The sequence below is a fragment of the Gopherus evgoodei genome, chromosome 4 (genome assembly GCF_007399415.2).
Source record: "Gopherus evgoodei ecotype Sinaloan lineage chromosome 4, rGopEvg1_v1.p, whole genome shotgun sequence".
Classification (NCBI taxonomy): Eukaryota; Metazoa; Chordata; order Testudines; family Testudinidae; genus Gopherus; species Gopherus evgoodei.
The window spans coordinates 123987986-124014074 of NC_044325.1; the positions used below are offsets into that span (position 1 = coordinate 123987986).

The following is a 26089-nucleotide window of genomic DNA, read 5'->3' on the forward strand; positions in this document are numbered from 1 at the left end:
GAAGGGGCGTGGCGTGACGGCGCTGGCTGTGGCGGTGAGCGGTTCGCGCGCTTCGGGCCTGTTCGGGACGCTGGGCCCCGGCGCGGTAACGGCCCGGCGGGGACCCCCGCGGTGACGCGGGGCTGACGCGGGGAGGGAAGGAGGCCGCCAGTCGGCAGGGCCCTGAGGCGGGGGGAGCCGCGTCCCTGCGCCCGCCTCGCCAGGGCAGCGCCGGACGGGGCCCTGCTCTCCCGGGGGTTGGGTGAAGCGGGCGGGCAGGCCCGAGGAGGGGTAGATCTAAGCGGCGGGGGCCGGGTGGGCAGATGAAGGGAGCCTGGGTGGGTAGGTCCGGGGGGGGGCGGGCGGGTAGATTCAGGCCGGCGCACATGGCCGGCCCGTGTCACTGAGCCGCCTCTCCCCGCAGTGCACCGCACCTCCTTCCTTCCTGTGCCCCCGGGCTCTGGCTCCCGCCGCGGCTGGAAATATGTCCGAGGGGGTGGATCTGATCGATATCTACGCCGACGAAGAGTTCAACCAGGTGAGCGGCGAGTGAAAGCCCCACCCCCATCCGCGGCAAAGGGGGGCGGGGATTTGCAGAGAGTTGCTGGGAAGCCTCCTGGAGTTGGGGGGGGGGGCTGTTTGGAGAAGGTTGGGCCCCCTTGCGGAGGATATTAAACTCCTGAGACTCAGAGGCTGTGAAGTAGGCTGCAAGGGACCAGAAGTGGATCTGGTTCCTACTCGTCTGGTAAAGGCACGTGATGGGGCTTGTGTGCCAGCAAAGGAGCATTATTGTGCTGAAGGGTGGCTCTGAAAATCCCCACAGAGCTTGAGAAGCCTGAAAAGAGTGGAAGTCTTAAGTCATTACTTGGGTTCATGACTGGAATCTGCTGGGACGTGTTTTTCAGCTGGAGCTTGTGCTGGTCTGGTTACAATCTATGGGCAATAGGGAGAAAGAAGTAGGAAGTACCTATTGGACTGAAACATCCCTTAAGCCAGGGAGATCTGTATTGTTGGAGAAGAGAGCAGTGGTGGATACAACAGATGGGGAATCTAGCCATCCTCTTCTGCAAAACATGAGGGTAAGAGACAGGAAATGAAACCAGAAGAGAGCTAGATGAGGTAACTGCTAGAGATCTCTCTGGGACCATAGTCACATAAATACCACCTGATTTAGGGTATTCTGGGCTTCAGGATGCTGAGCTTTTAAGGAAGTTTATCTGCTTGAATAATGGTATAATCAGAGAGGTCCCTAAATTACAAAGAAATCACCCTGATGATACCAGGAGCTGAAAATCTATCCCAGATTTACAAGAAGAAAATTATTGAGAATGTGTGAGTAATAAGGAAGCTTGGGAGCTACTTGAATTCAGTGTAGTAAGGAACATGAATGCAGTGGTCCAAAGGTATTAGCTTTCAGAGGAACAAATTTTGGAGAGTTAAGAAGTCTGGACAGGTGGGTATAATGGAAGCAAGTTCAGCTCCTTGAAGATGAAACTGCTAAGTCTGAGATCATTGAAGAAGGTTAGAGATTCTTAGACAGGAAACTGCAATCAATCTTGATTACTTTCCAGGAGCGAAATGCAAAGAACAAGAGACTGCCAGTGTGGCCTCGTGAGGGGTTGAACAGAAATTTGAAGGCAATAACCCCCTGTTCTGAAAAGGTGGGAGGTTACCAAATGAGACTATACCAGAAGTTAAGCCTTGAGGGAAAAGTTAACAGTGGCAAAAAAGAATGTTAACCATAAGGGAAATGTGAGAGGCTTTTACAGCTTCCTGGGAGAAACAGGAGTGCTTGATTGGAAGTAGATGCATTAATTGAGGATGGTTCTAAATGGATGAGGTCTTGAATGCCTTTCTGAAATCTTACCTTTTAAAAGAAATGTATACAAATTATGGTATTTCTGTGCTGTAGGACCCCCAATAGCCAGGCTTCATCCCCCCCACAGAAAGCAGTTTTAACTTTAAAATAAACGTGTCCTCTTGTTTGGAATCCTCTTGGGACTTTCTGATTGACTGAAAGCATCCTAGAATACAGCATGGTTATCCAAGTCTCACTGGATCCCATGCTGTAATGATAGGTCAGAATTATGTTCAAGGATGTGGCCACTGAAACAGGTCAGCACAGAAATATGCTTAATTTAGTTTCCTTGCAGTTAACCTTTAACAAGCAAAATCGAGAAAGTAACTTTGGACAGTTGGGCAGTATGAGAACCTAGTAGTTATTGATAAAGAGAGTAGGTATGAGAGAACTTGGAAAATACAAACATATGCAGATTAGCGTATCAGGATTATAGGCATTCTAGGGTAATGGAAAATGACTAACAGATTTTTTGAGTCATTGGCGATTATTTTGAAAACCCCCAGAGGGAGGAAATTGGAGAAAAATAAATATGCTACCGATATTCAGAAAAGGGAAAAAGAGAGACCCTGGCAATTACTATTTGAAAGGTCTATCAGTTCCTAATTAAAATAAAAGGCTATAAACATCTTGGAGGATAGCAGACATATGAGCAGCGTAAGCATCATGGAATTATGAAGAAAAACAATCAAGCCCCTCATTTGATGGCTTTCTGTTATTTTGACTTTAAAGCACTTGTTGTGCCACAGTAATTATCCGGGTTGGGTTGGCTGTGAGTGTTTTCACATGGCTTCAGATGTGGCTGGAAAAGCAGAAACCAAGAATGATGGTAATAGACAATGTATTGAGTTGGGAGGAAGATGTTTACTGGATGCAGAAAAAAATCTGTATTGGATGTGGTCTTACTCAACATCTTCAGTGGTTCTCTGGAAGGAAAGAGCATGATGAAAACATTCACAGATAAAACATCTCCAGCACACATGAATAGATGTAGTTTTTAAGACTAAAAGTGATCTTTGTGATCCATCTAGTCTATCCTGCATAACCAGGGCCATGGAATTTCATTTTCATTGGGAGGAAGAAACCTAGAAAGCAACAGTGCTAAGAGAAGGAGGCTATGCTGTGATTGTGGGTAGTTTGCAGTGTTGTAGCTATGTTGGTCCACAGATATTGACAGACAAGATGGGTGAGATAATAAAAGAGACAAGCAGAAGTTGATCCAATAAAAGACATCTCAGTCACCTTGTCTCTCTAAGGGTACGTCACACTAGAAACTTCGAAGTGCTGCCCCGGGATTGCTTTGACGTGCGTGTGTGTGTGTGCGTGTGTGTGTGGTTATGCGTGAACACTGGGAGAGCTCCTAGAAGTGTAGTACTGGAAGGGACGTTGAAAGGTCATCGAGTGCAGTCAACTGCCTTTACAGCAGGACCAAGTACTGTCCCTGTCAGATTTTTGCCCCAGATCCCTAAATGACCCCCTCAAGGATTGAATTCACAGCCCTGGGTTTAGGAGGCCAGTGCCCAAAGCACTGAGCTATATAGCTCCTGGTAATCCACCTCCATAAGGGGAATAGCTCTGAGGGTGCCGTCCAAGCTAGCGCTTTAAAGTGCTTAAACGTTCTGCAGGTGGGGTGATTTTTCACCCCCCGAGGGTATGGCTACACTTGAAATTAGCGTTTGAAGTGTGAGTGTGGTCGGAGTGCCAGCGCTGGGGGAGAGCTCTCCCAGCGCTGCGTGTAAACCACATCCCTTACGGGTGTAGCTTGCAGCGCTGGGAGCCGCGCTCCCAGTGCTGTGGCACTGACTACACTGAGGCTTTACAGCGCTGTATCTTGCAGCGCTCAGGGGGGTGTTTTTTCACACCCCTGAGCGTGAAAGTTGCAGCGCTGTAAAGTGCCAGTGTAGCCAAGGCCTGCACCAGCAAGTTAGAGTGCTATAAAATGTAAGTGTAGACAAGCCCTAATAGTGGCTGGTGAGTTGAGGCTTCTGTATCCTGTTGCATGTTGGATCTCAATCCTGTGACAAGACACTCCTACTCCTGGTTTCTGTGATAAGTGTTACATCCTGTGGCAAAGTAAAAATTCTACTGCAGCTATTTGTTCACAAAATAATTCCAGAGCACAAGATTGTAATTAAATCTAAATATGCACCACTTAATCAATATACAACTAGTCCAAGGACTCGGTCCTGGGAAGGTTCAAATAAAGACATGTTTGTGGATTTGAGTTGCAGCGGGGAGATCTTAGCTGCAGAACATTGTTGCCATACATCCCAGGTGGAGATAGGCTGTAAAGTGCTCTTGTTGTCCTAGTGAATGAGGTGACAAAGGCAGTCTTTTACAGCCAGCACATGGCAATGTGGGGAAAGGCCCTGAAAAGCCAGTTCTCTTCATGGCAAAGACAATATTGGGGTGTGAGAAGATGGTAAAGTGAACAAACCTTGGGAAGATCTTTGATAAGTTATAGCTGGAGCATCAGCAAATAGCATAATTAAGGCTGCAGAATGGTTTCCATCCCAACCCCCTATTTTTATGCACTTGTAACTTTCTGAAACTCACCTTTCAGGCTTGGTCTGTGTGCAAAGGTGACTTTTTTGGTGGGTGGAGAAGGAGTTTAAACAGAAACAGCTGAGCAGTTTTTGAGAAAGTACAAAACTATTTTCCCTGTTAAAATTCATGTAATCTTTTTAATCACCTTTGCAACTGAAATAGCTGGAGGCAGAAAATGGAAATTTGTCTTGGAAATAGCCCTTGTTTTTGAGAAGGGCTTGCAAAAATTGGAGTTGATTTAATGTAGCTGTGACCCTTCGAAAGCTGCATGCTGTGTCTCTCTGCCACTCTCTCTTCCCAAGCTCATGAAGTGCCAGACTGCACATATGTGCATGCACAGCTCCCTTACCTTCACATTGAAGAGTATAGGCTGAGATTGTCAAAGCAGCATAGGGGATTCAGCCACACAGGTTGACTTTAATGGAAGATGTAGTTCTGGCTGGTAGGAGCAGAAGCAGCCAAAGCAAGGACCTCTGGGCATTCAGACAACGTCCTACATTTTGGCTAGACTTTCTCTGCTCTGTGCAGATTGTCTGTTTGCTCCAACCGTCCCCCTGCCTCATAGACTCTTCACTTGAACTTCACTCAGTCCACACCTACCCCATCTCTCTCTGCCTTTGCCCCCCCTCACCTCTTTCCCCTTTCTTTCCATTTAGCTGATCACCTCCAAAATAAACCCACCTGCTCACCCCCCAAAATTGCTGCATTAACATGACGTTTGCTGCCATCACATAGTTCTCTCTGCTTGTGTGTAGTACCCCCTTTCCCTCAAACTGGGTCTGTCTTGTTTAAATAAACGATATGCTGTTCAAGGCAGGGGCCATTTAGTATAATGTGTATAGCCCCTAACACAATGGGACCCCCCTCTTGTTTGGCCCTGGCACTATGATAATAAACGTGATTGATTAATATATTAGCCTCTGGCCTGCTTTGAAAATCTCAAGCATAGTGTGGCTGTGTAGCCCTTGCTTCAGCCCCTGTATATCTTGAAAGGTCTTTGTACAATGCAGCACAGTCCAGTTTCTTCTATTTCCCTCTCTTAAAATATCTGCTGGAAACAGGTGGCTATTGCTGGCTGAATGTATGGTGTTAGGAGGAAGGGATGAACAGGACAGGGAGGCAGTTATGGGAATGGAGGAGAGTTCAACGGCCTGGCATAGCTTTTCTGTAGAATCTTAGCGGGCATTTCCCAACTTCACATTGTCTAACCTTGCAGTCTTGGCACTTCCTTTTGTACGGAATGCAGTGTATCTTACAGCTCTTTGCTGCAACCTTCGAGATACATGGCACAGAGTCAGGGCAACTGCATCTGTATTTCCCCTTTGTGGGGCACCCAGTTTAAATTGCAGAGCGCTCAGCCTTGCACTGTGATATCCCCAGCAAGCCAGACTGCCTTAGAAGAACAGCACCTCTCCAAAGAGCTATGGCCAGTGTATTGCCAGCAGTTATAAGTTACCATGCAGCTCCTACGTTTATTCTTAAATAGTACTACAGAGAAAACCTATTAAAACAATAAGAAAACCTTACATGACTGCTCAGAAGCTTACCAGAGGGCACCCCCAACTCCCGCCCAGGGCTCTGATAGATTTTAGTCCTTCAAAACCCAGAACTGGGTTTTTCCCCTGGTTACAAGTTCATCTGTCTTAGATCCAGAACCCCCATCTGGGCAGATCAGCTGTTTCTTTACATAGCTCGGCCTGTGGTCTTGACCTGCAGTAATGGGTAATCAGCAGACACTGACCCTCTGTTCAGGGTAAAAACAACAGAGAGTCCTTGTGGCACCTCAGAACTCCCATCTTTTCATGTACTATGGGTATATATACCTGCTACTGTATTTTCCACTCCATGCATCTGATGAAGTGGGTTTTAGCCCATGAAAGCTTATAAATAAATTTGTTAGTCTTTAAGGTGCCACAGGGACTCCTCATTGTTTTTGCTGATACAGACTAACATGGCTACCATTCTGAAATCTGTTCAGGGTGGAGTTTCAAAACTGCATAACAAGAGGTGGGGAATTTGCATTAACCTCTCCCTAGGGGTTTCTGCAGGAAATTGACTTCACATTTACTGTCCCCCAAAGTCCATATGTGTCTGGCACATTTTCAGTATAGTCTTTTAAACTCTCAAGTCTCTTATCTGTCGCATTACCCCCCTGCCCCCCTCCAAGATGTTACATACAATGCCGGCCCACAATAATACATGAACTTTTAAACAATATTTCAGGAAATTGCCATATCTGCCTCAGCTTGTTACTTTGATTGTCAGCTCTTTGGGGTCAGGGACTGTCTTTTTCTGTAGATGCACTGTGCCTCGTGCAGTGGGATCCTGCTCTGGGACTGGAACCACTAGGCACTACTGCAGTATAAATAAGATAGCAGTTTATACTGAGAAATACTCTTAGTACTTTAGGATTCCAGGCAAGTCATAAGTATGAAAAATACACATTAAGTGGAACTCCACATATACTCCAGGTTAAATATAGCATAGAGATATATCGGAATTAAATCGAGCCTAGAGCAAGAATTTGAAGGTAGATCAGTTTTATGGCTAAGAAACTTCTTCAGTTGCCCATGAAAGGTGATGCTGCTGTTTTTGTTTGTCTCTTCTCTCCCCCCCCCCCCCCCAAAAAAATGTATGTCATATTCAGGGACTACCATGATGATCAAAATATCAGTCGTCATCCTGAAAGGAAACCTGCACAACACCTTCAAAAGATGAGCTTGGGAGCTTAAATTTATAATTTTGCTAGATACTGAAAATCATGGGCTCAATAGAGACGCTGGATGTATGGCTTATTACAACAATCTGTAACCCACTATCATCTACACCCCAGCTGCTCCCCCGCCCCTTCCTTTCCTCCCTGTGACTGGCGGGGTGTTAACAAACCACTTCAAACTACTTACACTTAATAATCTGCTCTACCTTGTATTTAGCTGTGACACTCTGATTAAGTTTTCCAGTCCTGAAGAAGAGCTTTGTTTGAGCTCGAAAGCTTCTCTCTCTCACCAACAGAAGTTGGGCCAATAAAGGATATTACCTCTCCTGTTTTGTCTCTCTCATATCCCGGGACCAACGTGGCTATAACAGCACTGCGTACAACATAGGTAGATCTGAGTCAGTAATGACACACTGAACTTTGATGGCAATGAAAACAAATGACAAAATGCTACACGTTCTTTTTGCGGCTACAGACTAACATGGCTGCTACTCTGAAACTTGTGTGTCTGAGGTCGTAGAAGAGAATTGCCTGCCAGATGCTGCATTTGAGAACCAGCCTGCTGCCCTGTGCTTGGACTTTGTTGTGAGGGGCAGGAGCAGTGGCACAGAGATGACCTTAGGATGTTTGATCTGCAGAGGTGTTTTCTTTCATTGGGCCCCTGCTCTTTGGTGTGCCTTTATAAAGGTCAGGGTTTTCTGATTGCTTTTTACCTTAGAAATACCAAGTTTGGCCTGGCTCTGGTCTTCTGGCAGATGTTGAAAGTACAGCCAGGCCACCTTAGCATTCCATTAACGGGTTTATGTGGCACACAGTAGCACCTGGTTAAATTAAATTAACTGGGGGTTGGGGGGTGATTAATAGAAAAGAGCAACACATTTGTAGGCAGAAACTAACGAGAAAACCCAAGGGGGAAGTTTTCAAAAGTGGGCATCTAATTCCCATTGTCTGCCAATGTTAGGCATCTAACACCAATTGTACCTATGAATATCTTCCCCTGTGTGACTGAAAGCTAAAGAAAGGAAGAGGCTAGCTTTAGAAGATAGGCTCTGCTTTGGGATGCTAGCTGCAATCCTCCTTCTGTTATCACAACAGTAGCCAAAAAGAAAAGGGACTTGAGTCCCTGCTTTACAAAATATGCTAATAATTGATTGGTTGGAGGACAGGCGTTTTGACTTGGATAGGGAGACACAGGCAGTGTAAAAGGGCAGCTGGACACAGATAAATGCAAAGGAAGGGGATTTCTGTGTCGGGGGAGAAAGCACGTTCGGTGGTGGATTCCACAACTGAGGAATTGTAGCAAATGTGAGGTTCTGGATATTGATTCAGAGATTCGAAGGCCAGAAAGGACCATTGTGGTGATCTAATCTGAGCAGATGTACAACACAGGCCAGATAACTTCTCCAAAATAATTCCTAGAGCTGATCATTCAGGAAAACCATCCAATCTTGATTTTAAAATCTTCAGTGCTGGAGAATCCACCACAACCCTTGGTAAATTTTTCCAATGGTTAATTACTCTATTAAAAATCTATGGCTTATTTCTAGTCTGAATTTATCTAGATTCAGCTTCCAGCCAGTGGATCATGTTCTGCCTTTCTCTGCTAGACTGAAGAGCCCATTATTAAATATTTGTTCCTCACGTCAATACTCTTCTTATCAAACGTGGAGCTTGCCAGACCAGCTTGCGGCAGCAATGGATCAGCAGTCTCGTTGCGTGACCCAAGATGACTTGGTTAATAGTGGGAGTACTCATGATCCAAGCAGTGGATTGCATTCAAAGTCCTTTCTAGGACTGAATCTCGATTACTTGCCAGTCATCATTCCTGATGTAGATACTTATAGACTCTGATCAAGTCATCCCTTAACGGTCTCTTGGCTAAGCTAAACAGATTGAGCTCCTTGTGTAAGTCACTGTAAGGCATGCTTTCTAATCCTTTAAACATCCTCGTGGCTCTTCTCTGAAGCATCTCCAATTTATCAACATCCTTCTTGAAATGTGGGCACCAGAACGGGACACAGTATTCCAGCAGCGGTTGCAGCACTGCATTTACAGACACAGCCCATTACAAAGCAGGGAGGCAATCTCTGTACAACTTCAGTGGTGGGATGCCAGCTACAAAATTCAGTTCTGGGCACTTTGTTATCGAAAGGGTGGCAATGTACTGGAGGAGGAAGGGTTCAGAAAAGGGCAGGAGAAATGCCCGGGAGCTGGGGAGATTGAGTTGTAAAAATATTTGTGGTTTGGCTAAGCGATGACTATGGGGAGGCAGAACTGTTTGCGGGGAGCCATGGATCTGAAGATGACTTACTGAGTGGTAGAAGGTCTAGCTAGGATGAATGGAAGGAGATTGAAAGAGGGCAGTTTTAGACCAAGTATCCAGAAAGGTCCCCTGTGGAGACTTTTATAGGAATGTGGAGTTAGTGTTCCAAGGCAGGAGGATGGTCACCCCTCCCTGGAGAAATGGGCTGGTCCAGGCACTAGGGGTGATCTGTTTCATCCCCTGGACTAAGGCATGTACCTTCCTGGACTTTGGAAACTTTAGCATGGAAATGATGCATCAGGTCAGATCCCGCCCAACTGAACTCATTGGCCATTTTATCCTTGATTTCATTGGCAGCAGGAGCAGGCCCTTAGATGTGTGTAATAGCTTTTAAACAGCTCTCTTTCTCAAAGGAATTGTCCTATCCTGGATTTACACTCCTGCTTATATTGTCTCAGTACAAGAACAAGTGTGCACTTGATGAATTTGAGATAATTAACTTCAAGCATATGAAATGGCTGCTAATGCATAGTTAACCTGTGGCACTTGCTGCTGTGGAGTGTCAATAAAGCAAACAGCTTTATAAGAGTTTTGAAAGGACCGTAGCATTTGTTGTAACAGTAACTGCGATAAAATAAGCTAAGCGCTCTAATGCTTTATGGTCTAATAGCGGTAGGAGGAAATTGCCCCCCACTTGAATGCACGGCTTCCTCAAAAGCCTCCTGCCACCTCGGGTTCGGGTCTCCTAAGTTGAGCCTGGCCAGGAGATCTCAGAGGAAAGCCCAGATGCTGCAGCAGGCAGTGCTCTTTCCTCTGAGTGCTAAGTCAGTGCCTCAAAAGTTTGCCTGGGGGTGCTGTGCCTCTGGGATCAAATGTAAAACAGAGGTCTTGGCCACTCGTGATCAAAAGAGGAGCCTTAGCCAGATTCTATTCTGCGTTTGGAAGTTCTCCCCGTAGTTTGATTTGGAGGCAGTGGTGTTCACTTCCTGTCCTACACTGTTGTCCTTTTTGTGACTCTGAATGAGTCACATCTGCATACTGACACACACGCTACTTGCATGAGGCTGCAGAACCCACACAGCTACAGTCGATAGAGCCACATTCCACTGTGCCTCCTGCGTTGGCAGAATCGTGGTCTCTGTTCCACAGCAGAGGAGGTGGGGCTAGTGAGAACCAATCTGGATTTGAGGTTCTCAGAGAGAGTTGGTGGCAATGAGAAAAATCCTGTCTGTCATTGAACTCCTTCGTTGTCTGAAATTTATGGCAGGAGCTTTGCAGGCACGTAGAGAAGTGAGTCCTTGCCTAAGCCGCTTACAATCTGAATCAGGCAGGAGGAATGTTATACCCAAGGCAATAATTCAGATTTAGGATGTGGAAGACACAGAGAGGCTGAAGAACCAGGAGTGTCCCTGTTACATGGTACTTCTCAGCCCAGTAGCGTTCTTTCCCATTGGCTTCTGAGAGTGGGTGTTCTAATGAAACTCAGTCTGGGCAAGAGAGAATGATTCCTCCTCAGGATTGTTTTGTGCTTGGTGTTTAATCTCTTGGGCGCACAGGCTGTTTACCTGCAGATCAGAAGCACTGAGCAGGGCAAACCTCCAGCCTGCTGGAGCCTCTCCCTTGACATGACTGGCTAGTAATTGATTGTTGCCGAGCTGGTAAACTGGCCCTGTGGGCTTGTCACAGAAATGCTCACTGATCTCTTGCGTGTCCTAGGACTCCGAATTCAGTAATGCCGACCAGATGGATCTGTACGACGACGTGCTAGCAGCAAGCTCGCAGCCGCCCGAAAGCCGCACCAGCAGCTCGGAGGCACCGACTGAGATCCGCCAGGAGCAGTCCCCCAAGCCAAACAGCAAATCGCCTGCCATCCTGTACACCTACAGCGGCCTGCGCAACAAACGGGCTGCCGTGTATGTGGGCAGCTTCTCCTGGGTGAGTTAGGTCACTGATGCCTGCTGGAAGCACATGGCCTAGTATGACTGTCCTCCACTTACTGGGAGCAGATGCCATGTCTTCAGTGCTTGCAGCCTGGGCTGCAGTCATATCTGTCAAGTGAAGTGAAATCAAGCTTGGTCTGTATGTGGATGGGGATCCTCTAAGGAAACCCATGTTCTATAGAAAAGGGTGTGGTATAGGGGGGCTCTCTTCCCTTTGTGTCAATACTGAACCAGTGCCCCATCCTGGGCTTGCAAGGGCTGTGCTATCAAACAGTTAGTGAGGTGTGGTAGAACAGAGACCTGGACCACCTGTGGCCAATGGTGATCTCATGGTGTGGTCTGCATGGGACTGGGATACGGAGCCTTTAACACTTCAGAGCTAATGCAGTGGGAGGCTGATGGCTCTGGGCCAGCTTATGTGCTCTTGTGGCTGTGGGCTGACTTGTATGACGTGAGGTGGTGGCTCTCTGAAGAACAGATGTCCCCACCACACAAGCCACTGATACGGTAGGGACTAATTGTCCCCTTTGTTGGTAGTCCCTGAGAGAAGCCAAGGACTGAATGGGCCTGGAGACTGAGCTCTGGCCCCAAAACCCCTGTGATCCTTCTTGCTCCAGACCTGTTGGTGGAGTGGCATGGGGGGGAATCTTATCTTACTGCTCAAACTCTGTACGCACAGCCCTTCAGTCACCACAGCTCTCAATGATGCCTTTTCTCAGGCCATGTCTACATCTAAAATTTTGCAGCGCTGGTTGTTACAGCTGTATTAGTACAGCTGTATAGGGCCAGCGCTGCAGAGTGGCCACACTTACAGCAACCAGCGCGCGGTTTGCTCTCGCGTTCCCCGAACCACCCTGCAAACCGTAGGGAAGGAGACCTGCTTGTTCGGGGAATGCGATAGCAAACCGGGGAAGGAGACCAGCTTCGCCGCGGTTTGCTCTCGCGTTCCCCGAACCCCCCTGCAAACCGCAGGGAAGGAGACCTGCTTGCTCGGGGGTTCGGGGAACGAGAGAGCAAACCGGGAAAGGAGACCAGCTTTGCCGCGGTTTGCTCTCGCGTTCCCCGAACCACCCTGCAAACCGCAGGGAAGGAGACCTGCTTGTTCGGGGAACGCGAGAGCAAACCGGGGAAGGAGACCAGCTTCGCCGCGGTTTGCTCTCGCGTTCCCCGAACCCCCCTGCAAACCGCAGGGAAGGAGACCTGCTTGCACAGAGGTTCGGGGAACGCGAGAGCAAACCGGGAAAGGAGACCAGCTTCGCCGCGGTTTGCTCTGACGTTCCCCGAACCACCCTGCAAACCGCAGGGAAGGAGACCTGCTTGCTCGGGGGTTCGGGGAACGCGAGAGCAAGCCGGGGAAGGAGACGAGCTTGATTACCAGAGGCTTCCTCAGGTATGCTGGGATACCTGCTTATTCCACGGAGGTCAAGAAAAGCGCTGGTAAGTGTCTATACTTGATTACAGCGCTGGATCCTCTACACCCGAGACAAAACGGGAGTACGGCCAGCGCTGCAAACAGGGAGTTGCAGCGCTGGTGGTGCCCTGCAGATGTGTACACCTCCTAAGTTGCAGCGCTGTAACTCCCTCACCAGCACTGCAACTTTCTGATGTAGACAAGCCCTCAGATCTTATGACTGTCATTTACAGCTGCCTCCCTGGGGATTGATGTCTCCCAGACAGGGTTACTAGGCTGGGCTGTATTGTCTTCCCTCTGAAAGCATTTGTGGCATCAGAAACTGGAGCCCACACTAAAGATCCTAGGGGGAGATTGAGCAGGGTGGGCCTTGGTGGTGGTGAATGATAGATAATGCTAGTCCTAGAACAAGGGTGTGTGGCCCAGAGATCCTGCCATAGGGCCTCAGCTGCTAACGCTGTCTTCTTCCACCTGTTCTCAATCAGTGGACAACTGACCAGCAGCTGATCCAGATTATTCGCTCAGTGGGGGTCTACGATGTGGTGGAGCTGAAATTTGCGGAGAACCGAGCCAATGGGCAATCCAAAGGGTGAGAGCTCTGGAGGGACCCAAGGCCTGGCACTGGGCCAGTCCAAAGAGTGAACACTGTTGAGGGAGACCCTGGACTTTTTCTCCAGAGGGTTTGTCACCATGATCGTCGGCCTGTTCCCCTTGGGCAAGGTGTCAGCAGACCTTCTTGTGGAGCTGTGTGGAAGCTTGAAAGATGCTTGTGTGAATGGAGCTAGAGTGCCAAAGCACAGAGGACGAGGTAGCGAAGAGGTGGTGGGGAGCTGATGGGAGGAACATAGGAATGCCAGTTACCCTGCGGTGGTGGGCTGGGTTCAGCTGCAGATGGATGTCCATAGTGAGAGGTTGTGGATTGCTGCTCTCTGTGCTGCCTGGGCCATGGGGAGAGGTGTAGATTGAAGCACCCATGGTGGCTCGTTGGGTTGTCCCCACAGATTGTGGTCGGGGGAGGAGGGTGGGCTTGGTCCCTTGATGTGATGGGGTACTGGCCTGCTATCATCTGCTTGTCTCTGGCTCCCTCCAGGTATGCAGAGGTGGTCGTTGCCTCTGAGAACTCAGTCCACAAGCTCCTGGAGCTGCTGCCTGGCAAGATCCTCAATGGGGATAAGGTGGAGGTGAGACTGGCCACCCGGCAGAACCTGTCGCAGTTCGAGGCACAGGCTCGGAAACGTAAGTGGGACAGGCCCGCTGGCGGGGCGGGGCGCAGGGTGCATGAGGAAGGGGAGACTCCCATTGGGCCTTAGAGATCGTGAGCAGAGCTTCAGCAGCCTGAACCAACCAAAACCCTGGGGTGGGGGTGAATTCCCAGGAGTCTCTGCGTGTTTTTCCTGTTGCTGCCGAGTCTGAGCAGATCCTGACCCGAGTCTTTATGATCCCATTTTAGGTGCTCATAGACTGCGAAGATCCCTCGTAGCCTCCTCCTTCTCCTCCTCCTCCTCCTCTCCAAACTGAATGGGCTTAAGCTCTTCAGCCTATCATCATAGCTAAGACCCTCCATATCTATTAGTAGCTCTTCTCTGGACCTTCTCCAGAATTTGTACATCCCTGCAGAGGTAAGGTGCCCAACACTGGACGCAGTAATCCAGCTGGGGCCTCACCATGGGCCTTGTACAATGGCCTTTTTCCTCAGTCTGATGGCCCAACATCTCAGCCCAGCCCCAGCTAGGGGGCGCTGTGCAGCTGGAGGTGCCATCTTTCCAGGGACACACATGGCGAAACTGGCCACCTGTGGTCATTGTTGATCACATGGCACATTTCGTAAGAGGAGAATTACTGCCCCCAGTGCCCTGGACAAATTCCAACTGGCCACTGTCCTGCAGCCTTCACGCGCCCCAGACAACTGCAGTGGAACACCAAATTTTCCACTGCCCATTCTGAATTGTCAAAAGGAAGTGCTCTGCACTGTCAGACCGCTGCCACCTTCTGCCATGGAGGTGGCTGCATTTCAGTGGCAGGTGAGAGGTTCCTGTGTTCTGTCCCTTACCTCACAGGGCTGTTGTGAGGCTGTGGCTTTGTCTGCATTGGGGAATTGCCCTGGCTATACCCATTGGTGTAGCTGTGCTCAGCCTGATGGAGCCGACCAACACCTGGCATTAATGGAGCTTCTACCTGGATGAAACCAGGCCAGCTCATAGCAGTTTACCATGGACACTAGGTGGTTTGCACCAGTAACTGTTAACAGGACCACTCACCAGGACAGGCAAGGCCTCAGTGTGTCTCCAGCCCTTTGATTCTGGGCTGAAAGGGGCTAGAGAAGGGAAAGTTTCCTTGCAGTAGTAATCTCCCTTGGCTTGTTCCCATGGCTGCAGATGAGCAACATCTGCATGTCTGCTGCAGATCTAACCCCCTCAGACTCCCTCATGGTCAGCATCTGGTTACTTGCTCTCCAGTACTTGGAAGCCGTGGGAGTTCTGGATCCAAGCTATGTCCCTCTAAGTTTGTTCACCTTATTATCCCATCAGCCCTTTCCAGATCCACTCCCCTAGGGGACTGCAGGCTCTCTGGGTCAGGCTCACTTAAAGTATTGGCAGGATTTCAGTCTCTGCCTCTGTACAGGCCCAAACCAGCTGTATTAACCAACAAACAGGCAAGCTCTGACTCACGCAGTGCCCGGTGACCTCTCCGCTGCAGCCTCTTGCCATTTGTCAGGGCTTTTGGCTTCTGCCCGGGTAATCAATTTGCTTTGCAACTTCCATCCCCTGTGTTCTTCACTGGGGTACTGCCTTGGAAGCTTTCCTGATGTCTTGGTGGAGAGCAAGCATGCCCTAGTTGAGGCCCATGGAAGTGGAGGCTACGTTTGGCTGGCTGGATCTTTCTCTTGGCACCTCAGACTCCGCTGAAATCAGGCGTGTGGCCGTGGGAGATGGGTGCCCCGATCTCAAGGTGGGGAGGTGATCGGGGCTGGTGCAGGATCCAGGGGACGATATGTACCTTCCTCATTCACTGGGTCATTCCATCCGCCACCTCCTTCCCCCCTCCCCAGGCTTGTGGGGGCTGCTGCACCAGCTGGCTCCCTTCAGGTGGCTTTCCTATGGGTGAAGTCACCCCCATGCTCACAGGCCATTCCTCTTCTCTGCTGGCTAACAGGGGTGCCGCCGAGGGCTCACTCCCGGGACTCCTGGGATACGATGGATGGCCGAGCCACGCCAACGGAGAATGCCGTGCCGCCCCCTCGTGTGGAGAAGCCCCCTTCCGTGCTGTCTTTCTTTAACCGCCCCCCTGCTGCCATGCCCCTCATGTCCCTGCCCCCTCCCCCGATGCCTCCCCCGCCACCTCTCTCCTCCAGCTTTGGAGTGCCACCTCCCCCACCAGGAATCCACTACCAGCATCTAATGCCCCCTCCCCCTCGACTGCCCCCACACCTGGCTGTGCCACCTCCAGGGGCAGTCCCTCCCGCCCTGCACCTCAACCCTGCCTTCTTCCCCCCGCCAAATGCAGCACTGGCCCCCCCACTGGACACCTACAAGACCTCTGCAGCATATAACCACAGCAGGTGAGAGCAGCTGCAGCCTCTGCTGCATTTGGAAAGGACGGTCTGGGATTGTAGGGGCAGGAGATCTGGGTCTACTGGACCCCAAGAGGGTACAAGGTGTTGCTATGGGGTGCCAGGTTGGTGTCCCAGGGAACCTCTGCCAGGTGGGCAGTGAGCCTGGGATGCACCCTTTTGGTGCCCCTGGGGAGCTCTGACAAGTGGGCATTGACCCTCAGCACCTGTCAGGTCAGTCCCCAGGGGTGGGAGCCTTCTCCCCATGCCCGGCTGACAGGCGCATGCTCTGTTCTGTGCAGTCGAGATTTGGGCCCACTGCTTCCCCCAGTGAGCGAAGCCGAGTTCGAGGAGATCATGAACAGGAACCGAGCGATTTCCAGCAGTGCCATTTCCAAAGCAATGTCCGGAGCCAGTGCAGGTAACAGCGTCCCCCTGACACCTATCATTCTCCATCCCTGCCCGGTCCTTTTCCTCACCCCTCTCATCTCCTGCAGGGGATTACAGTGATGCCATAGAGACCCTGCTTACGGCCATTGCCGTTATCAAACAGTCCCGTGTAGCCAACGACGAGCGGTGCCGCGTCCTCATCTCCTCCCTCAAGGATTGTCTTCATGGGATTGAAGCCAAGTCCTACAGCATGGGTGCCAGCAGCAGCTCTTCCAGGTAAATCCTTGCCAACCAGAGCAGAAGGGGAGAACTCTGCTCTCATCTTGGGCCTCTGGTAGAGATTTGAGGGGCAGGCACAGCTCCCTATCCTTTGGGGAAGACCTGAGTGGGAGGCAGCAGCCCCTTTATCTGAAGATCTGGAGGGGGGCACTTGGGAGATACTCAGCGCCTGGCCTTGTCTTCCAGAAAAAGACACCGATCTCGGGAGAGGTCGCCCAGTCGGTCCCGTGAGAGCAGCAGGAGGCACCGGGACCCGCTCCATAATGAGGATCGGCACGAGGACTATTTCCAAGAAAGGAACCGGGAGCATGAGAGACATCGGGACAGGGACAGAGAAAGGGACCGGCACCACTGAGAAAGGTGAGCTGGCCCGAGGCCCTGCTCCTTCTATCCCCTTCGTGCTGCGGGGCCATCTACCTGCTGCTGATGGAGCACCCTTTCCCCTAGAGGGACATGGCAACTTCCTAGGGGTGCAGACTGGACGTTACGCAGTCCATTTCCCCTGGCTTTTAGCAGTTGACTCTCCATGGCTAACATGGCAGCCCCTCTAGTTAGTGTCATAACTACAGTCAGTGGCCACCCTCTGGATCTCAAGCAACAAATGATCTTTCATTGCCCGCAGCGGGTGTTCAAAGAGGGAAGGCCCCAGGGGAGAAGAGAAGGGAATGTCCCCATATTTCCTCTGACGGCTGCTAAATAACCAGCACTGAAGTCCCCTATTGGTGGTTTTCCATTGAAACTGCAACCAGCTTGCTGCTGCTACTCGTTCCCGTGCATCAGCAGAGTCATTTCCAGCCCTGTTCCTCTCCTTCCAGTGTCTTTGCTTGATTGATTTGTAGCAGGCTGTGAACCTACACTGCCCACACCCAACAGCAGAGAGCGAGCTCCTTGCCTTTTGCACTCTGTCCTCCTTTTTAGGTTCAGTGCGGGCAGTGTGAGGACAGGGCTTTCCTTGGTCAGGTATCCTCCAGCTGTGGAATTCCCTTCTGGGGTTAGCCTGCCAGAGTCCCTCATTGGCTGATTACAGCACCCTACAGTGTCCTCACTTCCTGTTAACCATCTTCAGAGCCAAGGGGCATTGAGCTCTGCTGTTGGTGGGTGGCTTGGCTGGGGAGAAGTGGCTTTGCCCACGTGGTAGCTGGGCAGAGTACAAAAGCTTGGATTTTTAGGATGTAAGTGTCAATAGCATGTCCCCCCGCCCAATAGTTGGGGGACATGATAGTGGTCTTCAAATACTTGAAAAGCTGCCGTAAAAAAGGTGAAGAAAAGTTGTTCTCTCTTGCTACAGAGGCCAGGACAAGAGGCAATGGCTTTAAGCTACGTCACTGCAGATTTAGATTAAATCTGCTTCCTAATTCTGAAAACAGGAGGACAGTAGAACAGACATGTCTAGGGAGGTTGTGGAAGCTCCTTCACTGGAGGTTTTCAAAAAGAGGCTGGGCAACCACCTGTCTTGGATGGCTTAGACACAACAAATCCTGCATCTTGGCAGGGGGTCAGACTAGAACTAGACCCTTGTGGTCCCTTCTAACCCTACAGGTCTCTGGTTCTATTATAGCTCTACTGGAGAGGGCCATGCGACCTCTTAAATTAGGGCTGATGGGTCAGGGCCGCCAGCTTCAGGCCCTGTGCACCTTTCAATCCACAACAGGTTTGTCACTCCTACTATTTCAGAATCACTTGGTGGGTGAGGGGAATGGGGGGGCATGGCACGGCACAGTTTTCCCTGTGTCACCCACGTGTACAGCCTCTCCTGCTTTGCTTCGGGGCTTTTGTACAGCACTTGGTCCTAAAGAATTAAAAACTGTTACCCACTAGATTTGCCTTTGAAGGTCTTGACTGTAGCCCGGCAGCATGACCCGTACGCTGCCCCTGTTCCCCTCTGAGAGAGGCTGCCACTAAGGAACCAGCTGACTCAGAAATTACAAAGCATCAACCCTGCAAACATAACATCCTATGGGAGCTCTCCTCACCCTGAACTAATGCCAAGATTTCTGCTGCCTCCCCTCCCTCTAGCTGTACTGAGGTGGGCGGCGTTAGAACTACAGTATCCTCCCGAGACGCCATGGTGTTTTGTTCCCATTCCTGCTGTGTGGGAAAGTTCTCCCTGCAGGAGTCAGTGCACCAGTTGGGCTGCCTCTGGGTGAGACATAGGATGATGGGGTCTTTAGTCTGTTGCGGGGGGAGTGCTCTGTGTTTTGTGCTGCTTTGAGGATTTTATTTGGCAATGGGCTGGTGCCTTTTAAATGATCTGCCTACTGCTGGGGTGCCTTCGCCTCTGAGCACTGCCGCACCCGACACACTACTGATTTGTACCAGGCTAAGACCAAGAGGCTGCCCACTGTGACTGGGCCAGCTGCTGTGCGTTTCTTACCCAGATCAAACCATTGGTCTCTTGGGGAGCCCTGGGTTTCAAACCCACAATTGCCTTATGCTTTTAAACATTCATCCCCCACCCCAAAATGTTTCTAGTGTGAGCATTGTCCAGGCATGATGAGGGCCTGGTGGTTACATCAAAGAAAGAGGGAGTTAGGAATGGAGCCCAGCTCTCTTTGCCACTGATTGACAGTGAACTTTGGCAAGTTACTTCCCTTTTCTGTGCTTCAGTGCCCCCCTGCCCCCGCCCCCCCAATGGCAATAGTATTTGCCTACCTGCCACATGCTTCTGGCTTAACCCATTACCCTTGTGTAGTGCTCAGATCCTCGTCTGCAAGACGTTCTAGAAATGCCCAGTGTAACCTGGTCTTGTTAGCATGTCCTTTGGTGTAGAGAACTGCCTGGGGCAAGTTCCCTCTCAGCAGAACCTGTGAGGCTTGCAGGATTTATTCTGGATCAGCTGAGAATGTACTTTAAGTGTCATTAAATATTCCAGGTGAAATAACTCCCCTCTAGGTCATCGGTTCCAATCCAGCCTGGGTTGGCCATGACCTTCTGGCGATTTGACCTGTGCAAGTTTGGCTGATCTCAGTCCAGTTCCTAGTGCACAAGTGTCCTCGCTGGAGAGCCCATGTTCTGTTAGACATGAATTTTCCTCCTTGGTGTTCCCAGCTGTTCAGCCGAGGCCAGAATGGGGCTGTGGAGATGGAGTGCCTGCCTCGCCCCTAGACGTGGCCACTGGGGCAGGGACAAGGCACCAGACCTGGTGGAGCCTGTCCTCGGAGTGGAGGACTTCCCTCTCCAAGGCTGTGAATCCTGTACTTCGATCTTGTCAGCACCAAACAAACATGCAGGAAGATAAATGTTAAAAGGCAGGTCCGTGGGGGGCCTTTGCCTCCAGTGAGGGAGGCTGACTGGGGTCCAGGCAGTTCCTTGCTGAGCAGTTGGCCTCAGCAGCGACTCAGTTGCCTGGTCATCGCAGCAGGGAGACTGTGACCTGTTGTCTTGTTCTGTCCCTTCCAGGAGTTTGGTTGGCAGTAAGTGTTTTTAATGGACTTGTATCTCCTCACCTCGATCAGGACTGAAGGACGGAGGCCGCTCCACCCCTCTCCTCTCCACTGCCCCCAGCTCCTTCCAGGCACCCAGGGAAAGCCACATCTCCTGCGGGACTCCAGCTGGCACACGGTGGCCTCGGGACCCACACTCGCTGCTGCTGCTTCCTGGGGAAATGCTGGAAGACGTGGAGTTAGGGAGGGATAGCATCGGGGGCCACTGTGAGCAGAGAGTGCTCCAGTCCACGGATACTTGGACCCAAAGAGAAATGGTGCTTTTCCATGGAAGCTTGTGAGCTCCTTCCTCTCCGTGGCCCTTTCGGGGACAGCTGGAAGGGAATCCATCACCCTCGTGTGTGCTGGGGAGGGTTGGAGGTGGGGGCGCAGATATCCCTGCATGGTGTCTGGTGCCTGGCCTGCTTGGCTCACTGGGGCCAGTATTCATGTCCTTCCATGGTGCACTGTCTTCTCGTCCCGTGTATGGGAGCTCTCCTGAGGAGTGCGATCCCTTCTCCCAGCCAGTTCCAGGCCTGGCTTGGCTGGCCCATTATACTCAGCTTAGATAACAGCATTTCCTCTTCCCCCCCACCTCATGGAGTGCAGGCTGGCTGCTACTTCCCATCACCTCTTTCTGCTCCCAGTTGCCGTTCCTGTAGGCGCCTCTGAATCCTCTGCATTCTGCCCCGGCTCCTCTAGGGGGCTTGTCCAGAACAGAGGTGGCCCCTCTCGGCTGGACTCAACGCCTGTGGCTCTCCATGCTGATCTCATGCAATAACCGTTCCAGTTCATGTTTTTCCCTACCGCAAGCCCCAGCCACCTGTTTCTCCAGAGTCAGCCTCCTCCCAGAGATGCTGCCTTCCTTGTTTTAGAGGAAGCGGCATGGGCAGAGACTTGAGTGTTGTGATATTGGTGGATGGAGATGGGGTGGGCTGTGGGCTGGCTGGATGAGCCCAACCACTGGTAACCTGGCGAGCTGCTTAGCATTTTTGCATGGTGGAAGGTGCATTGATTCCAGGGATGGAGAAACTCTGCTGGAGACTCCTGCCTCTTCATAAACGCTCTAGGAATGGGAGCTCCCAGTCAAGCGCTGTGTGGGGGGTTTCTTTAGACAGCACCGCTGCTCGCTATTGCTCTGTGGTGTGTGACGGTGAGCAGAGGGTTTGGGGCAGCTGAGAGTTGATCTGCATCTAGCTACGTAGTCTTGGTGTCTGTTCCAGCACATGGGGCTGATTGTATCCGACAGTGTGATGCCTGAAGGGCCGGGGGAAACATAACCACCATTTCCACCACAGCCTTCAGCTGGTGATTCTTGAAGGCTGGTAGGATAGGTGGTGTGGAAGGAGCCATGATCCCTCAAGCAAAGGAGGCTGTAGGGGACAGGTGGCCAGAGAGCAGCCTGCATGTGTTGCAAGACTGTGCCAATCTGAGTGGCAGCCTGTGGAGACTACACATCCCAGCATGCAGTTCTCCAGTCACTTAGCTCAAGCTATAACACATTGTATGCTTGGACCTGTAGTCTCCAGAGCCTGCACCTTTATGTAAGACTGAGGACAGCAACCACCTGTTGCATTTCATGCCATTCAGTGTGGCCCTCCTGGCAAGTTGTGGACACAGCTGGGCAAAACCTGGGCACTATCCCCCCAGCAGGGGTCTCTAGTTGGGCACATCAGTGAGGGTGGCAGGGGACAAGAATGCAAAGCCTGCCTGGAGGCTGGCGAAGTGAAGTGACACCTCCATAAGAACTGTGATCAGTGAGCAAAGGCCAGCTCTGGATGTCTTTTTAAAAAGAAAATGAAAAAAAACAAACAAACCGGAAACTTAAAGTGAGGTGACATTAAAAAGAAGTGTAAAATATCAGAAAACCCTTTGACAAGAGAGTGTTCTGTTTTTTTACGTAATGACAAATTTTTAGTTTATTTCAGAATAGTGGGGGGAAGGGGGATGATAAAAATAAAATAAAAAGCAACGCCCCAGTTCCCTTCCCCCAGTTCTCGGTGATTTGATTTTTGTCTCTTTCTGATAGGTTGGAAATTGTGTAATAAACTTGATGACGTTGTCAATCTTTTATACTGCATTGTATGTTTTCTTTTTTTTCCTTTTGTAACAAAATATTTTAAATAATAAATGGGGTGTGAGCTGTTTTACGGAACCTGCATTGAAAAATATTCTCTCTCCGGGGTCGTGGTGGCATTGGTGCTGTGAATGGGGATCTAGGGTTTGGGATTCTGGACTCCTGGGTTCTTGGCCTTGCTTATGGTCTGATTTTCAGAGGCGCTGAGTCCTCAGAACCAGCACCGGCATTTAATGTTCAGGCATATAGGAGGCTGCCTAGGACACTAGGCCAGCTACACCCTCCCCCAGCCAAGACTGCTGTCTGTGGTTCTGAACTACACCTCCAGCCCAGCCTGCTCCCTACTCTGCAGCAGTGGCTGGGACTGAAAGCAACCTCTTGGCCATGGCTTCACTCTGGCTGCCTCCTCCCCAGGTAGGGGAGATTTCGGGGGTTTCTGACCCTCTAAAGGCACACCGTTCGCCAGCAGCAGTGTTTGGGAGTTGTGGATCTCTGCCTCTCAGCCAAGACAGCGTTCAGGGCTGTAGTGCTTTAAAAACACCTATCACTGCCCTTAGGTAGCACTATTGACCTCAGCAGGCCAGTTCCATGCCCTATGAAGTGTAGAGAAAGCTGTCCTCCACCTCAGGAGGTCAGATCAGTGCCTGTGGGATGCTTTGAGATCCACTCTTCAAAAGGGACAGAGGCAAAGTTTTGGGTGCTCTCCAGCAGGCCATAATTCAGGCTGTATGTCAGTCCTTGCTATCCAAGAGGATCTGAACGTCGTGGTACTTTTGGGCAGGTGGAAACCGTGCCATTCTGGGTAGGCTTGAGTTAAGGTTAAAATAATCAGAAGTAGGAAAATCAGAGGTTTAGAATGAAACTCTAAATGCCAGAGTCTGGAAATAAACACTGGGGTATACATGTAAATGCAAATGGCCCCCCTCGCCTTCCATTACCCTCACCTGGCCACCTACCCACTGTCAGCTGTTTTCTCTGAGTGCTCTCATTAACGATAATACAGACTTCTGTTGATGGTCTAGTCCCCTGTATCAAAGGATGGTGGCCTGTATGTCCATGATGAATGTAGGGAAAGTTGGCCTTGGCTTGGATCTGGATTGTTGTGGGGGCCTTGGGTCTCTTTGGGAGGGTGACTGGGGCAGAGCTCTTTTTAGTGGATGAGGACAGGATATTGGATAGATCATGTGTAGGGTAATGTGGGGGGTTTGTCTCATACTGCCAGCATTGGGGTTGGTAGTGTAGTGGCTGTTTTCTGCAGCGTGGTGATGGTCTGTGGTCCATGGTTCAGAAGTAGATGGTGGTTGGGGACACTGTTAAGGTTGGTGACTATACATTATAGAATTCCCAGAAAGGCTGGCTTCTATGTCTTTGAACTACAATGTTCTAAAATCGTGCTATTCAAACCTTTTAAACCTATCTCCATGTTTCCTGCTTTTCAAGTGTTTAATGATTTCATTGCCAGAGGGCAGCTTCATGGTTCCTTTACAACCTTACTGGGGTTTTTTGGTTGGGAAATTAAGTTTTTGGCGACAGCTTTTTATAATGTGTGGAACTTTCTGTAGATGGAGTTGCGGCCAAAGGGAGCAGAGGTCCCCCCATACCCCTCTGGGGCTGTGACTGCTGTGGAGTTCATAGGCACAGCCTGCGCCATTGGAAACCACCTACAGATTCCTACATCTCTGCCACGCCTGATCCTAGTCAAAATCCTCCCTCTCCTGGCTGCTGCTCAGAGCCTTTGGCTCGGTCTGGAACCCTGCTGTTACAATGGGTGCAAGAGACCTCATCAAGTTTAGAAGGGCCGTGCAAAATATCAGGTAACCTAAAAGCCCTTTTGAGTCTCCTCGAAACTCTCTCTTCCCTCAAGAACATCTCTTTGATCCCTCCCTGAGGCAGCTCTCTGGCTAAAGCAGCTAACATGAGCTGGAGGGTGGATTGGAGGAGTGTTTGCAAAGCTGGAGGTAGCTCTCAGGTGAGGTGTGGCACAAGGCTAGTTGCAGACTTCCCTATAGAGAGAACCACAAAGAGGTGAGATCTGCAGAACAATCTCCCAGGGGAAGTTGGGGAAACCCCACCCCTGAAGACACCTAAAACTAGACACGGGACAGATTCCTAGATGATGTCCTGTTGGTACCAATACTGATGGACTAAGTGGGACCGGATTGGCCCCTTCCCAAGTTGAATTTCTGGGGTGGTTCCTTGTAAAAGGAAGACACTTGGCAAATGCAGGCTTCTGGCAGCCCTGCACAAGGGGTTGGGACTTGGTGTCAGTTATGAACTGGTTCTTGGTTAGTTAAGCACCATGTTGTGGTGCCTATATGTGTGAGGAGGGAGGGAGAACCCAAGCTAGGGGGAAGGAAAGAATGGAGCACATCCAGTTAGGCTGGTGGTGATGGCTTGGAGCATACAGGTCAGGCTGGATGATCTGGTAGCCCCTTCTGGCCTTGAACTCTGACTCAATGACTGTATTGTTGGGGGCGGTCCCCTTCCCCATGCTGAAGAAGCTGTGGCCCTCAGCAGGATTTGGGGGAGGAAGAGGCAAGGAGGGAAGTATTTGCTATGATAGGAATCCGTTGCCCTGCCTAGCTGTGATTTTTGCACCTACGTTGACCAGCTACATATGAAGTCCAGTGAGAGTCCCCCAGAGTGATGGGTAGAAACTGAATGTGAATCCTCTGCTACCCTGCTGAGAAAAAGCCAGAGCCCCTCTGAGCTACTAGATCGGAACACATGTAACAAGACAGATGCAGGGCTGCTCCATCTGGCCCCAGTGTGATTGCCCCTGGAATGTTATGTGCTGGGCCCCAGAGTACAATACCTTCTTGGAGTTTGGACCAATTACTGAGGTCTTGGGAAGCTGAGAGACATTCAGGTCACATGTGAAATGGGTCCTACCAGGGATGATGAGGGCTAGCTGGTGGCTCCTGGCTCTCCGAGGCATCCTTCAGGCAGCGATCAAGAAAGCAGCCCTGCATGGTGCCAGTCTTGTAAGCCGCTGCCTTTTCAGGCCTCTCTTTCCCAGGTATGGCTGAAGTGCCAGTGGCGATCAGACTGCATCCCCTAGCCCTGCGCCCTTCAGACCGGGTGTGGTAGCACTGAGCTTTAGCCTGTGGCCAGAGGTCAGCTGTCTTGTACTCACGCAGCTCAGTCTGCTGCCTTTCACCTGGTGAGTGTGAAGTCCTGCCTGCGAGACCAGGCCAGAGTGGCTGGGGCAGCCTGAACTGACTGGTCATTCTGGGGATCGCAGGAGGATGGGCAGCTGCGGCTGGTACTCTGAGGTCCTCCCTTGTGAAGTCTTGCAAGGCTCAATCTTGTCCTCTTCCAGCACTTCCGTGGGACCATGAGATGCCATGGCTCTGGTGTCATCTATTGGCCCCCCAACTTTCCATCCCCCCAATAATTAGGGCTGTCACAGAGATGCTCTGGAGCATGTAGGAAGAGGGGAGCTGGCTGACACGCTCGCCCTGGGGTGGCATGTGCACTCTTGTTCTCAATGGCTTCACTGTCTCCTGTTCCCTCCCCCAGGGGCCGGGGGCAGGGTGTCCTTACCTGCCACCAGCTTGGCATGGCAGCACTTGGGGTTGGAGTCGAAGGCTGCAGCTGGAGGGCCTGGGGGAGGGGTTCTGCTCCTAACCCAGGGTGGGGGTTGGGCTGGGTCCC

At 50.7% G+C, this 26089-nt stretch overlaps 1 protein-coding gene across 5 annotated transcripts; it reads left to right on the forward strand.

Annotated features, from left to right (window-relative positions):
• Positions 1–26023, forward strand: CPSF7 (cleavage and polyadenylation specific factor 7). Of its 5 annotated transcripts, XR_004000146.1 has the most exons (11): positions 1–34; positions 404–517; positions 11080–11298; positions 13200–13303; positions 13805–13950; positions 15868–16273; positions 16567–16685; positions 16762–16930; positions 17120–17293; positions 19982–20185; positions 20333–22428. XR_004000146.1 is itself a non-coding variant. In XM_030560860.1 (10 exons), the coding sequence occupies exons 2-9, from the start codon at positions 464–466 to the stop codon at positions 17286–17288; spliced, it is 1386 nt and encodes a 461-aa protein (XP_030416720.1). In that variant the 5' UTR covers positions 1–34; positions 404–463; the 3' UTR covers positions 17289–17293; positions 23995–26023. The 5 variants fall into 5 exon arrangements, 4 of the variants coding, with proteins under 4 accessions (XP_030416720.1, XP_030416715.1, XP_030416716.1 ...); XM_030560860.1 differs by lacking the exons at positions 19982–20185; positions 20333–22428 and adding an exon at positions 23995–26023; XM_030560855.1 differs by having other exon boundaries at positions 19982–22428.
• The last annotated feature ends 66 nt before the right edge of the window (positions 26024–26089 follow it).